Source organism: Leishmania panamensis (assembly GCF_000755165.1).
Source record: "Leishmania panamensis strain MHOM/PA/94/PSC-1 chromosome 21 sequence".
Classification (NCBI taxonomy): domain Eukaryota; phylum Euglenozoa; class Kinetoplastea; order Trypanosomatida; family Trypanosomatidae; genus Leishmania; species Leishmania panamensis.
Genome location: NC_025867.1, coordinates 689779 through 703635, shown reverse-complemented (window position 1 = coordinate 703635; position 13857 = coordinate 689779). Strand labels below are relative to the sequence as shown.

General features: G+C 53.4%; 5 protein-coding genes across 5 annotated transcripts; all 5 read left to right on the top strand.

The window, feature by feature from the left end:
• Positions 1-248: 248 nt before the first annotated feature.
• PUF3 (pumillio protein 3, putative) lies at positions 249-1970 on the top strand (the record flags this gene model as incomplete). Its single annotated transcript, XM_010700682.1, has 1 exon — positions 249-1970. One exon carries the CDS (start codon positions 249-251, stop codon positions 1968-1970), a length of 1722 nt encoding a protein of 573 aa, XP_010698984.1.
• Positions 1971-6019: 4049 nt separating this feature from the next.
• Positions 6020-6487, top strand: LPMP_211990 (hypothetical protein; the record flags this gene model as incomplete). Its single annotated transcript, XM_010700681.1, has 1 exon — positions 6020-6487. The coding sequence occupies one exon, from the start codon at positions 6020-6022 to the stop codon at positions 6485-6487; it is 468 nt and encodes a 155-aa protein (XP_010698983.1).
• Positions 6488-7218: 731 nt separating this feature from the next.
• On the top strand, positions 7219-8565 carry LPMP_211980 (hypothetical protein; the record flags this gene model as incomplete). Its single annotated transcript, XM_010700680.1, has 1 exon — positions 7219-8565. The coding sequence occupies one exon, from the start codon at positions 7219-7221 to the stop codon at positions 8563-8565; it is 1347 nt and encodes a 448-aa protein (XP_010698982.1).
• Positions 8566-9670: 1105 nt separating this feature from the next.
• Positions 9671-10564, top strand: LPMP_211970 (mitochondrial structure specific endonuclease I (SSE-1), putative; the record flags this gene model as incomplete). Its single annotated transcript, XM_010700679.1, has 1 exon — positions 9671-10564. One exon carries the CDS (start codon positions 9671-9673, stop codon positions 10562-10564), a length of 894 nt encoding a protein of 297 aa, XP_010698981.1.
• Positions 10565-11877: 1313 nt separating this feature from the next.
• LPMP_211960 (protein kinase, putative) lies at positions 11878-13377 on the top strand (the record flags this gene model as incomplete). Its single annotated transcript, XM_010700678.1, has 1 exon — positions 11878-13377. The coding sequence occupies one exon, from the start codon at positions 11878-11880 to the stop codon at positions 13375-13377; it is 1500 nt and encodes a 499-aa protein (XP_010698980.1).
• Between the last annotated feature and the right edge of the window lie 480 nt (positions 13378-13857).

The window sequence follows — 13857 nt, the reverse complement described above, 5'->3', positions numbered from 1 at the left end:
TCCTACTCCTCTTGGTGTGCCTTTTTATTCCGTCTCTGCTGCGTTGCGCTTCCGCTCTTTTCACCTCGCATCTTCTGTTTCATTGGTGCAGATGCAAGCAGTTCCGTTAATATAGTTGACTGAAGACACGTTTGTGCCTCTCTGCAGTCTTCTTGTTAGCGTTTTTGTTGCTCACATCTATTTTTTAAGCGCTCCCTTTTTCGGTTAGCTCGCATCACGCGGAAACGGCAACGTGTTCTTGATCCGAAATGGCCTGGACGGTGCACGAAGATGAATACAGGAGGGAAACATACGATAACCTCGAGGAGATCCTGCAGTACGTGGTTCAAACGGAGGAAAGCGCGCAGCAGTCGAAGTCTACTGGAAAGTACACCAAGAGCTCGCAGGTATTTTCGACGCCGTCTCCGCTGACCGTTACGGAGCTGAGCTCACCCATCAAGCACCAGCTTACGAATGCTTTCCCATGGCAGTTACAGAGCCCTATGACAAACAACTCTTCCTTTCATAACATGGGCATTCCGTGCACTCCAGCGCAGAGCCCCCAGCAGCGCCGCTGCAACAACCGCTTCAACAGCAGTTACGGCGACTACTACGACCGTAAACCGAAGATCATAAAGAGTAGTGAGGCTTACGTTCTCTCTCCAGGAGCGGAAAAGCGGGACATGAGTGCCGGACAAATGGACTACATGATGGCCATGGAGGTGAACAGTATGCCACTGCCTGACGTGACGAGGCAGAAGGAGGCACTTGCTTCACCGGATATGGTGGTGGGCGGAGGTTACGGCGACTGGTCAGGAAATGGCAGCAAATACTCTCAGAGTGATGCCGTTACCGCCGACAGCCTGCGAGGCAGGGTGTACGAAACCGCGAAGGACCAGCACGGCTGTCGCTATCTGCAGCGATGGCTAGACACGAACTGCGACCCTGAGGTGGTACAGGTGATCATGGACGAAGTCATTCCGCACGTGGGGGAGCTGATGACAGATCAGTACGCGAACTTTCTTATTCAAAAGTTGTTCGACATCATGCCAGATGATGTGCGATACAAGGTTGCCATCGTGGCGGCGCCACAGATTTGCATGATTGCCCTCACACCGCATGGTACGTTTAGCGTTCAGAAGATGATCGAAACGATTTCGACGCGTGCTGAGATGGAGATTATTTGCGAGGCACTTGCCAAGGATGTTGTTCGACTAGTTAAGGATGCACACGGAAACCATGTGATTCAAAAAGTGCTTCAGCGCTTCGACTTTGACGACAAGGAGTACATCTACAGAGCGGTGGCGACGGACTGCGTGTCGATTGCTAAGAACAAGCAGGGATGCTGTGTGCTGCAGCGCTGTCTCGAATACGCCTCACCGCAGCAAAAGGCTGCCCTTGTCGATCAGGTGCTCGCTTGCTGCCTGCAAATTGTCCAGGATCCGTTCGGCAACTACGTCCTCCAGTACGTCCTAGAGGCGCACGATAGCAAGATAAACGACACCATTGCCCTTTCCTTCCTACCCCACTTGGTTCAGCTGTCTATGAACAAGTTCAGCTCCAACGTGATGGAAAAAGTGTTGCGCGGTGCCTCGAAGCCGGTGCAGGTACTGTACGTGGAGGAGATGTGCAACCCAGAGATCATTTCCCGCCTCATTCAAGACGACTTCGGCAACTACGTCCTTCAGACAGCGCTCACGATAAACGCACCAGCGCAGGCAGAGCAACTCGTGAACACTATTCGTCCCTTTATGCCGTTGATCAAGAACGCACCGTACGCGAAGAAGATGGAGGGCAAGATGGAGGCTGTTGCACGGAAGATGGAGGGTAACACCTTCCACTCACCGCGGGAAGAGAGTATTGCTCGCCAAGGAAGCGGTGGCACCCCGCACAGCAAGTTCGACCGCTCTCCCAACTACGAGCGACACTACATGAGCGGTGCAGATCGGCAGCTGCATTATTATCATCCCACGCCATGGCAGACATCGTAGTACTATTGTCAGTGCTGATGGTCGGCTGTGAGTAACGGAAGCGAGAGCGTCGCTTTCACATGCACGTCGAGCATCTTTAAAGGCTGCTGACGCCTTCATAACCACAGAGCCTACTGGCAGAAGAGACGAAACAGACAGACGAAGCACCCAATGGTCAATCGAGCGCTGTTGTTCATAATAGACGCGTGCCTTGAGTGCTCTCTGAGGAGCTCCCTCCTCCTCTGCATGGCTTCTTGTCACTGAGGGATGGGCAAGAGGCGTTGGAAACGAAAAAGACAGATGAAGTCCCCTCCCGTCCATGCGAGAGGTGGCAGAGTGCGGGGTCAGTGATAACAAGGCGTTTGTGCATAGAGTTTAAAAGTGCGTGAATATGCCTAAGTGGAAGTTATGGGCAAAGAACTCTATTTTTTCTCCGTTTTTATTGGCCCCCTTTTCGCTCAATTTTCTGTGATCTCACCCCTTCCTTCTTTCAGCTTCTCTCCTGTCTTTTACCCTGATGACGTGGGGAGGGGACACCCCAGCGCGTGGCAGTCCTGGGCTCCGTACCCCACTCTCTGCGTGGGGAGCCTGAGCCACGCCGAGAGGTGCACCGGGTGGCGACCGGCATGATGGGGGTGGCTGTGAGGCGACCTGTGGAGCGGGCGTGGGGGTGGGCAGCGCTCGAGGCAGGGGCCGTACTCTGGCCACTGGGTCGGCATTGCTGTAGCGCGTGTCCACCGCTGCTGCGCGTCACGTGGTGGGCTGGGGCTAGGGTGGGACTGAACTCATGTTGTACGACATAGTGGACGCGTTGATCAGAAAAATGTTCCTTTAGTGTATAGTGTGTACAGTCTTGTTTTGAAGGAAAGGCAGAAGTCTCTGTGGCGGTGTTTAATGCCTTTGCGAAGGGGCATCTGTTTTTTGGTTTGCTGCTTTGCACCATCACACCACGTGGAATGGAATGAGATGAAGAGGATGGAGAGGGCAACAGGAAATGAGGAGGGAGTTCCACGGCATCAGCGGGCTATCGCTGTGCTCATGTCTGCCCACTTTCTTTTCGTTTCTTAAGTCTGTCATCCAGTGCCTGGCTGTCTAGCTCTCCCTCTCCCTAGCTGTATCTCGCTTGTTTTCACAGACACAAACACTGTCACTCGTACGCGCGTGTTTTGTTCATGTGCGTATTTTTCTTTGATTATTTTGTGACGATGAGTGTCTCCAGTTCTACTGACTCGTGTACCCAACCACGCACATATTGTGCAGGGAGCGAATTTGCGTGCTATTGTATGCGTGTCCAATGCCGAGGCGCGCAGCTATTGTCGGACAGAGCCGATTTCGGGTGGACTGGATGGCCTTACATGTCCCTTTCTCTATGAGTGTGCATGCTTAAGAAGTTGCTCTCTCTGCGCCATCATGTGTACTCCTGTTTGTGAACCGAGGCACACGCACACAAATGTGCACATACAGAGCACCTTTTTTGTCTTTGTTGTTTGCGTTCTCTTCTCTCAGTCTCCCTCGTTTCTTTCTCGTTATTGTAAGAAAAGTTTTTGCAACCAGCAGGGGTAGGAGGGTAGGTCAGTACGGTAAGTGACAAAGCGAGGGTGACCAGCACGAATAGTGCAGTGCGCCGCATTTGGGCAGGCCTTTCACAATACCTCACACTCCACCAGCGACCCCCTTTTTTAAGTGGCGAATCATTACCTCCTCTCCTTCTCTTCCTCCGCTTTTATCGCTTTTGTGGCCCTGCTGCTGATGCTGCACGCATCTAACCCGCGTTGCAGTCTTTCTGTGTGCCCTTCTTTTTTCGGTTTGCTGTTGTCACAGCTGTGGTGGGGTTGGTTCTCCTCAGATGCAGTAGTGGTTGTGACTATGGTGGCGGTGTGTGTATGTAAATCGACGTTGGGAGAGCAGCGGAACATGCAGAGAAGGGCCACAATTGCAGGGAAAAATACAGACGCCAACAAAATCGCTTTTGCTCCTCACGGAGGACGACACTGGAACGTAAACTGCATACCCCCACGAGTGATGGGGGGATAGCAGGTGGAATGTGGTGGTGCAGGGATGGGTCGGCAGAGGGATGATGGTGGAAGGTGGTGCCGGAATTCAAGTGTGGGATTCATTCACGCACAGGAAAAGCAAAGAGAAAGCCACACGTCGTCACAACGTAGCGACATGGAGAGTGTAGAAGTAACCAAGTTGAGGAGGGGGCAAGCGTGACTCACGACGGCGTCGGATCCCTGGATTCATGCTTGTACTGGTTAGCGTCGCTCGCGCTACGGCATACAGGAATATGAGTACCCTTTTACACATACACCTACCCTTCTTGAGGGCTGCCTTATTTCCCCTACCCCTTACACAACCGTCGGATAACTCACTCAATCATACCAGTTCCGCTATCCTTTTTGATTGCTTCTTCTCTTCTGCCCTATCTGCACAACTCTATTTGCTCTCCTCACATGTCGCTCTCCGACCCCGCATTCCTCCCTTCCTCCCAGTTTGTACAGGTATACCTGCTCGCAAGTCTGTGCCGCTGACAATGTCTTGCACATGCCCGTGAACATCACAAGACGACGCGTACATGAAGCTGTGACCGACTGTGTTGTTCCCGGCCTCTCTGTCTCTATCCTTCTTTCTCTCACTGGTATGAGGGAAGGGGAGATTTGACACAGGGCCTTTTTTCTATTTCTTCTCTTAGTGCGTTGTCGCACATGCTCGCGCCCCCGGCTGGAGATGTTTTCTTTATTTCTTTTGCTTTTTGTTCTATTTTGTTTCTGGTTTTGAGAAACACGGCAAACTATGCGCGCTGGTGTACTCCTGTGCCGCACACTCGCCCCCCCCCCCACACCGAATCTCTCAAAGTATTTTCTTTGCTGGTTCCTTTACTTCGTTAAGTTTTGTGTTTTGCTCTTCTCGTCCTCTCCCCGTTCTCCTCACCCTTGTTTTTTCCCTTTTATTTTCTCTTGGGAATATTCTTCTACTGTGGGCCGCTCGTCTGGTTGAGTGGGGTATGGCCTATGCAGCATCAGACAGTCGTGCTGTTGTGTCCTGCAGCAGCGAGCGACAGGCTCGACATGGATTATCTGTGAAGGAGCAAGGTAAATGGCAATGCCTCAAAGTAAAATACGACGGCGAGAGCAAGAAGAGGGAGTGTGGAAGGGTGGAGGAAGGAGGGATTCTCTACATAAGGTCACTTACCCTGTACAATCATTTGTTTTCTTGTTTCTAAGCTCATGAGGGCGGTTACTTTTTTTTTTTTGCTTCCCCGTCGATCTGGTCGTTCGTGCACTATTGTAGTAAAGGTACACCCTGTTCAGGGAATGCAAAGGAGTTAATACCTAGCAAAACATAAACATAAGAGTATATTGGGAGAAGGCTGGTGAGTGAGCAGGTGGTGTGGACATGAAGAGTGGCAAACACCAGACATATCTGCTCCCTCTCCCCCGTGCCGCCGCAAGTACCCTTTTTCACCCACGTAGAAACAGATGCGCATCTACGCGCATCCTTTTCAACACGGGAGGGGCATCCGACCATAGCGGTTGCGGGCGCCTTGGTGGGGGACTGCTTTCACCCCTTCTTTTTCCCTTCGCTAGTGCCATGATGTATACCTGCTGCCCCCTGTTGTGACGCTTTTTCTTCGCTCTGTACGTAGCTAGAACCAAGTGGCATTGATGGAGCTGAAGCGGAGAGAGCCACACCACAGCGCACTTGGATGCAGCGTGAAGTGCAGTAAAGTATGATCCGTTTCACTCTCTATCTTCCCAACTTGTGTTTTTCTATTTTTCTTCTCCGTCACGCTCTCGCGCGTGATGCAGCGACGGCTCTTCCTACCCACCCACTTCCTCCCCACCTCCACAGAGACACATTCGTACGCCTCTGAAAGGTACTTGTCTTGTGTACTTCCCGCTCCCTCTCACCGGTATTCTCTTTTTTCTTTTTCTCTTCGCCAGTGCCAGCGGGGCATTCTGTGGTCGCTGATCTCCCCATTATCTTTTTACTTTTCTTCATCTTGGTGCGTCGCCCCAGGTAGCAGAACAGCTAGCTGTAGTTCCGGAATCTGGTGAGCGTAGGGTCAAATGAACCCATTGCATAGGGAGAAGCAGCTTTTCCAGTCTGATATCACTGATCTTATACTGACAATGGTAGAGACACTGGCGCGCGAGCAGTACCTACAACATGCGCGGATGGACGCCCGCTTGAATGAGCTCGAGGAGAAAGTGATGTCGTCGCAACTTCACGTGGGATTGAAAATGGCGCACAAGAACTCAACCTGCAGCGAGGATAGCGACGGGGAGTCAACAAATACCACGTTCTCACCTGACAAGGTCGAAACCCCAGAGTCCAACTCTTCAGCAGATGGCCTCGCAGCTCCCATGTGTGACTACTGTTTCCTCTTTTCTCACAGCTGTTTTCCGTGCCCTCGGTGTGGACGCGAGTGGTACTGCAGCGCTGCCTGCCAGCGACTACGCCACCGCTGCCATGCTTCTCGATGCGGACAACCGAATCTACCTCAGACATGCCTTCATACGAGAATTGCTCACTAGTCCGTTCTTATGAGTTTGCGGTCCTTTGCTATTGATCTTGTTGTAGTGTGTATGTGTATGTGTATGTGTGCGTAGCTGCCGCACTTTGCCTTCTTGACTCCCTTTACGACCAGCCTGCACCGGCTTTCCTCTTTCTTTTCTTACCTGTACACTATCACACGCCATGAAAGTTGAGGGCTGGCCCTCTTCTGCCTAACTGCGGCTCTTCGCTGGCCGCTTTGTCCTGCTTTCCCCCTGGAGAACGCGTTCCTCTGTCGAAGTCTCGCTCACGTGAGAGCGCCTGTCAGTTTCTCCGTACGAGCACGTTTGTGTGTGCTCTTCTCCCCATTGCACCGCACTGTGTGTGTGCAGTGCAATCAGCCGGCGACTACACGGATGCAGCACGGTTGCCTCTGAAAGATACACACAGCATTCAAGTGTACAGCTCACAATCTTTCGCTCGTCCGTGTGTAGGCGCGGACGAGCCTGCTGTCACAGCGGATGCGCCGGCGAGTACGTACCTCTTTGTCGCAGCGTGTTGCCTGTCTGCCATCTCCTTTTCTCCACACCCAGAGACACACGCACACGCTCCATTGCCTTCTCCTCTACTCCTCCTTCCACCTTTTGCGTGCTCGCTTTCACATGCCATCAAGTGCACTGACATGACGTTTGCTTTGATACGCGCATAGACACATCGACACGTATTTAGCGACTACTTGCAACGGTGCCAAAAAATCAGGTCTCTTTCTCTTATGCACTTCACCGCTATGGACGCTGACAATATTCATCAGCTGGCGATCAACTTGTCGTCGGACGACATCGCGGTATTATCCGATGCCACGAAGCGGCTGCAGGAGCTTCTGAGGCCGCAGCAGATTGTTGCCATGCTGAAGGATACGTCAACAACGCACGCGCTACGTGTACTTCTAGGGGAGATGGAGTTGGTCGGTAACACAGACGTCTTTCACTTTATTGGCCGAGCGCTAGAAAACGTGTTCACACAACCGTCGAGAGAGAGCAATGCCATTCTTTTTGCTCCTGCTGCTCAGTTCCTCGTTGAGTTTATCGTGCGGTCAGCCGCGGCCGCCGACACAGCCATCGCTTCAAGCGTGTCAAAGGTGCTCACTCAACTCATCACCATTGCGGGGGACAATGCCGAGGCGGCTGCGTTTCTCGGACCGTGCCTGGACTCCAACTTCCACAGCGAGCGGATACTTCGACTCATTGATTGCGATGCTGTCGAGTCAGTGGAAAACAAAACAGTGTGCCGCTTCCTGGAACGGTGGACGTCTCTGCTTCCTTTTATGTTTGATGCCACGTTGGATGCGTTCGAGAATGACCCATTGCTGCAAGCCAACTATATCATAGCGAGTGGGGTGACGTGTCGCACGGTTGCCGTTCCATCTTCACTGTGGCAACGCATGATGGATATTCTGCGCACGAACGACGATGCCTTGCACTTTGTGTATGTGTGCCGCTTCTGGAGCATTGCGTTGCTCCGTCACGAGGCAAACGGGAAACGCGACGCTGCCGCCTGCGTGTCTGCTGTTATGCCAGCCGTGGAGGGGAGCGAGAGGGATGAGAAAGGCACTGAAGCCATCTTCGACCTCCTTGGCTCGGCAGCCTCGACGCAAGCGGGCTGGGACGCTGTCACAGGGCAGCTGCCATGCAAAACACTGCAGGTAAGACTCTCTGGCACCTCGGCCTCCCTGCGCCTGTCCACGCTGAATCTGATGCATTCCATGCTTACCTCGTCGCACATGAGTGCATCGTTCTTCACAAAAGACTTGTTGCTGGACGCGTGGAAGACGCGCACTACCCCCGATGACGTGGTGCGTCTCGCTCTCTGGCGGGTAGCGAATGCGGCTCTTCTGCAGGAGAGCTTGAGTCAAATGTTAGGTGCTATGTTCGCATCTTTCTTGAGCAGCGACGCTCACGAAGAGAACGTCTCCGTGCGGTTACTGAAGTTGACGGCCGCCAAGCAACTTTTGTACCACTCCACTCTGCCTGAGAACGTCAAAACTCGCCTTTCACAGGTTGTCGAACGCGGCCTCTACCCTGCCGGCTCCAGTGGTGTCTCTCTCACAACGAAGGACTGAGCCCTTCGTCGAGAAAGGCAGGGCATCTGCTTCTCTGTCATGGTGGAGCGCCTCTCACTACTCCCTCTTCGGTGTCTGTGCGTGTGCGTGTGTGTTATTCTGCAGACTCTCCCCGTGTATATGCCTCTTCTCCATCTCTGCACTTGCACCGCCTCCCCAGCACGCAAGAGCACCTCCCCACACCCACACGCACGCATACAAGAATGAGAGCTCCATGCTCTCTTTTTTACACCATGCTTTAATGCGTGATGGATGTCACCCAGCGGTACGAGGGCACAAGCCCTTGCACAAATGCAAAGCTCAGAGCTCACGCACAAATTGACATTACAGTATGCAAGGTGAGTGGGATGGTGGCCTCATATGTTTCTTCACCCCCTCTCCCCATTTTCCCACCCAAGATGTGCTCGTGCAGCCACTGCGGCTGCAGCTGCTCATGTCATCAATGAGGCACCTTTTTTCCCTTTTGCGCTGTGTCCTATCTGCCACGCACCGCGTGAGCCACCTTTGCGACCATGAGTGCATAGGCAGCGGGAGGTGTCCAGGGATGATGTGCCCCCTGCCTCTCGTCCTGCCGGCCGCTGCGTACTCCTGCACCCCCCGTCGTGTCATGCTCTCTCTTTCATGCACTTGTTCCACTTCTATCTTGTTTCTCCCCCTTCTTTACTTTTCTCGCTTTATGACTCTTCTCACTCAATCCGCACCTGCGCTGTACCTTGTGCATTTTGCCCCCACGCTTCGCCCCGCACTTGTCTCTTCGCCTGTTGCTTGCCAGCTGCGTGCGTAAGTGTGTGTCTTTTCCCCCGTCTTGTGCTTCGTCTTCAGAGTCGCTCTTACGTGAATGAAATGACAAGATGTGAAAAGGCTGAATAACAAGCCCCACCACCTACACGCATCTCCATCCTCCGTCTTTACCAGAAAGTTAACGCACTGTGCGGGTGTGCATGTGCATGTAGCAGCGGGGGACCAACTGCACCGCACGGTCTTCGCTATTTTTTCTATTTTCTCCTCATCAAGCTCCACTGCAGATCCTCCACTCTTAGCGAGATCTTAGGTGAACGTGCTGCTCCGAAGTTATCGAACTGGTTGTCCTCGTCGCGCCGCAGCGATGCCCGTGCGCGAGAAGGCGATTGTTCTCATCGACGGCCCAGCCTTGGTTCACCGGTGGTATCACCGATGGAGCTACACAAAAGAGAGGTACGGCACGCCTATCGATGTGAAGCAGTTTGCCATCAAGAACGCCCGTTTCATGATCGCAACAGCCCATAGCTTTGATCCGGCACACATGGCGCAGCATCTCCTATCTCCGCAGACAGAGTACGCGCACACGCCAAAACACAACAAAATCATCGTCTGCTTTGACCACGGCGACGGAGGCCGGCGACAAATTTACGCCAGCTACAAGGCGAATAGGTCGGAGAGGGCCACCACACCTGAGTTTCGTTTAATCGAGAGGGTGGCGAAGAAGGTGTTCGCCGACGAACCGCGTGAGTCGCTTCTCGTGGTGCCAGACTGCGACGCGGGACTTGCGAGCCTCAATGCGGAGGCCGACGATATGATAGCCACCCTTGCTTTCTTTAACCAGCAAAGCAGAAGGCCCACGGTGGTTATGTCGCACGACTACGACCTGTACCAACTCGTTGACGAGGCGAGGAAGAGCTACCACTACGACATCCGCACCAAGCATCTCGTATCGGAGAGAAGCGTGATGGAGCGCGTCGGCGTGCCCCCCAAACTGGTGCGTGACTTCAAGTCATTGGCCGGTGATTCCTCGGACAACATTCCCGGCGTGAGTGGGATCGGAAAGACGCGAGCGTGCAACCTGTTGAAAAAGTACGGGGACTTGGATGGCATCCTTTTCAAAGGCGTCAAGAGCGAGACCGGTCACCTCGGTGAGCTGCTCAGCGAGGGAGCCAAAATGGCGTTGCTCTCGCGCCAGCTGATAGACTTCCGCATGTGCCCCAAAGTGATCAAAGTGTGCGAGACATTTATGAAAAAGTGAACGGCTGCTGCAAAAAAAGAGGGGAAGCGAAGTATTTGTCGAAGCAGACTTGAGAATGTGGGCAAGGAATGCGTGGGGATTGTAAAGAGAACGCCGAAGATAATCTCCGTTAGTACCCCAAGGCGAAGCTGCAGCGCCGCATACGTAGCTGTCTTGCTTTGCGCTCCTTTTGAGGGGGGTGCGTTTCAGCCCAATTCCCTTCCTTTTCTTATATCTTCAACTCCCACCCTCTACCCACAGCTCGCGTTCCTCACGGGTGTTGCTTCGTTACCTGCCTCATAGAATGACGATTAGCACCAGTACTACAGTGATCAAGATAGTGCCCAGTGTTAAGGGCAGAAGCGTATGCTCATGAGGTGGGAGAACTTAAGATACCCTGCCGAGTGATGGCGCTTTGCTCATTGCCTTTCAATCCATAGATTACCCTTCCCCGTGCATGCGTAGGTGATTGTTTAAGTGTGCGTGCGTGCACATTTTGGCATGCCTGTGTCTGCATGTGCCTGTGTGTGAAAGATAAACGGGTCGATCGCTCTCCGTAGATGACAGCATACTTGAGGTGTGATACGTGCAAACAAAAAAGACAAATGTGGAGGATGCAGGAAAGCGGAATAGGGGCGCCGAGTGCTGTCAAGGTCGCTCGTTAGGCAAAATGCTCACGCTGGGGAACCCCAGGCCATGGCAAGACACAGGTGGAGATAACCCCCAGGAATCTCTCGCACTCCCCACGGCCTGTGATACCATCAACTATGCAGGATAGAACACTCCTGACGTACTTCATTTCATTTCTCTCTCGCTACCCGCCCCCAAAAAGGCTCACTGCTAAGCAGATGAGCTAGTGAGCATCGTACATTGGCCGGCTGTAATGGGGAGACGCGAGACGCTCAACGTACGTCGACGGATCACGCACTCTTTCTTTTAGCTGTGCGTGTATGTTCGTGCTCAGCAAAGTGCCAGTACTCTCGCGTACGTCATGCATGCTGGTGCAGTCTTTCGCACTGTTTTCCTATTCCTGTCTTCTCCCTCTCTCCTTTTTCAATCTTGCATGCGTGTGCGTGTGCCACCAAGATGAGCAGCTCTTCTCTCTTCTATTGTCTTCTGCGCGTCTGCACTCACGCAAGGGAGGGTAGTGTGCATGCCTGTGCACCGTCGCATTAGACGTTTTGCGCTACTTGCGCGTATGCTCGTCTGAGTGTGTGTGTGTGTGTCTGTGCATCGGCTAACGCATATCCACTCGATTCTTCTTCCCGTTTTTTTGACCCTCCCAGGCAGTATTTGTGCCTCTCCCACCTTATCGATTTAGACTCGTCGGCACCATGCCGACCTCCAGCGGTATCGATCCGACCAAGCTGCGGGAGGTAATCCGTGTGCTGAAGACGGTCGGCCACGTAGCGATGGCAGAGTCGTTGGAGGTGGAGTGGGGCATGCGACCCGACACCGCCTCTCACGCAAAGAGCGTGAAGAAAACGCGAAAGTCACTGCTGCGGAAGAGTCGCGAGTCCTCCAAGGCACGGGGTACTGCAGTCCCCTCCCTCCCTTCCACTGCTGTAGCACCCTTTCCTCTTCAGGTGACCTCGCAGAGGAGACTTGTGGTCACCTGCATCGGTGACAAGGAGGACCTGTGGGGACCGTACGCGGACCCGGCGGATGCGAAGTGCTCTATCGCGCCACTCTTTGACTACGGTGCCGGCCTCCTGCGCGACCACTATGTCGAGTACCTCGAGCACCCCGTCTCTTTTGCATCCGTCCATCCATATGAAAAGCAGAATCCGCCGTCGAACTTACCATGGCGTCACTTTGAGCTGAAGGTGTTCTACGAGGTGGGGAAGACTGGGTCGGAGGCAAAGAAGGAGTTCGAATTTGTGAAAGGCGATCTCATAGGCAGACGCTACCGCGTGGATGTACCAATCGATGACGCAACATTTTCTCGCACTGTCCGATGCTACGACGAGCAGACAGGCCAGTCTGTGTGCCTCAAGATAATCCGCAACTCCAAGAGTTTTTTAGACCAAAGCTTCGATGAGTTACGAGCGCTGACCTGTGTGAATAACGCCGGCGACGCCGATGCATACTGCGTCGTGCGGCTGCTCGATTACTTCTACTTTCGTGAGCACCTTGTCCTCGTCACGGAGCTCCTCTTAGACAATCTGTACGAATACGCGCGGAAGCTCGACGTCGTACAGCGCTGCGCGTACTTCACCCTTGCGCGCCTGCAGCGCATCGTGCGTCAGGTGCTTACCGCGCTAAAGCTAATCCATTCTCTCAGTCTCATTCACTGCGACATCAAGCCCGAAAACATCGCCTTTAAATCAGTAGCCGAATGCGATGTGAAAGTGCTCGACTTGGGCAGCAGCTGCTACATCACGGACACACTTAGCTCCTACGTTCAGTCCCGCTCCTATCGTGCGCCGGAGGTCATTCTCGGCTGTAAGTACGGTCCCGCAGTGGATATTTGGTCTCTGGGGGCTACAGCAGCTGAGCTGGCGACTGGAACAGTGCTCTTCAATGTAGAGTCAGTGCCCACCATGCTCGCTTCTATCGCGAGCGTGTGTGGGCCAATACCGGCGGAAATGCTCCAGGAAGGGCGCAATACCTCCCTCTACGTCACTAAGCACGGCGCCTTCTATGACTACGAAGATGAGCAGCTCGTCTTCCACTTTCCCTCGGAGCCACCAGATGCAGCGGTGCTCTTCGGCTTCGATGACCACGACTACGTTGACTTTGTACGACTGTGCTTGACTTTAGATGCCGCGTTGCGTCCCTCCGCTGCACAGCTGCTGGACCATCCGTTTCTCACTAAAAAGTACGCAGAGTGACCGTTTTCTTTGACTGTTGGGTGTGTTGCTGCTGCTGCTGCTAATTCTGCTAATTCTGCATCCCTAAAGTCCCCCCACCCCACCTCCGATGCGTCGCTTCTCACTCATCCTTTGTTAGGCGCTACCCTTCACTAGACCCCCTTTTTCGTTTGGGTACATGCACACGCACACAGGCACAGGCGATCACACAACGTCACAGGCAGAGGACCCATCCATGTCGTTTCTTCTGCTTCCCCACTCCCCTTACAGGTGTGCATGCATGTCTCTCTATCTTCCCACATTAGAGATCACATCATCTCTTTTCTTTGCCTTCTTGCTGTCCGATTATCTCTCGCTTTATCTCTGACCCCTCTTTCCTTTAGTCCTCTCGGTGAGCAAGTGTGATGTGTGTGTGTGTGTGTGTACGGCCTTGCGGCGTCGTCATTCTTCACGCATCTGTGCGTATTTGTGGTGGTGCGTGTGCGCGTATATTCGGCTTTG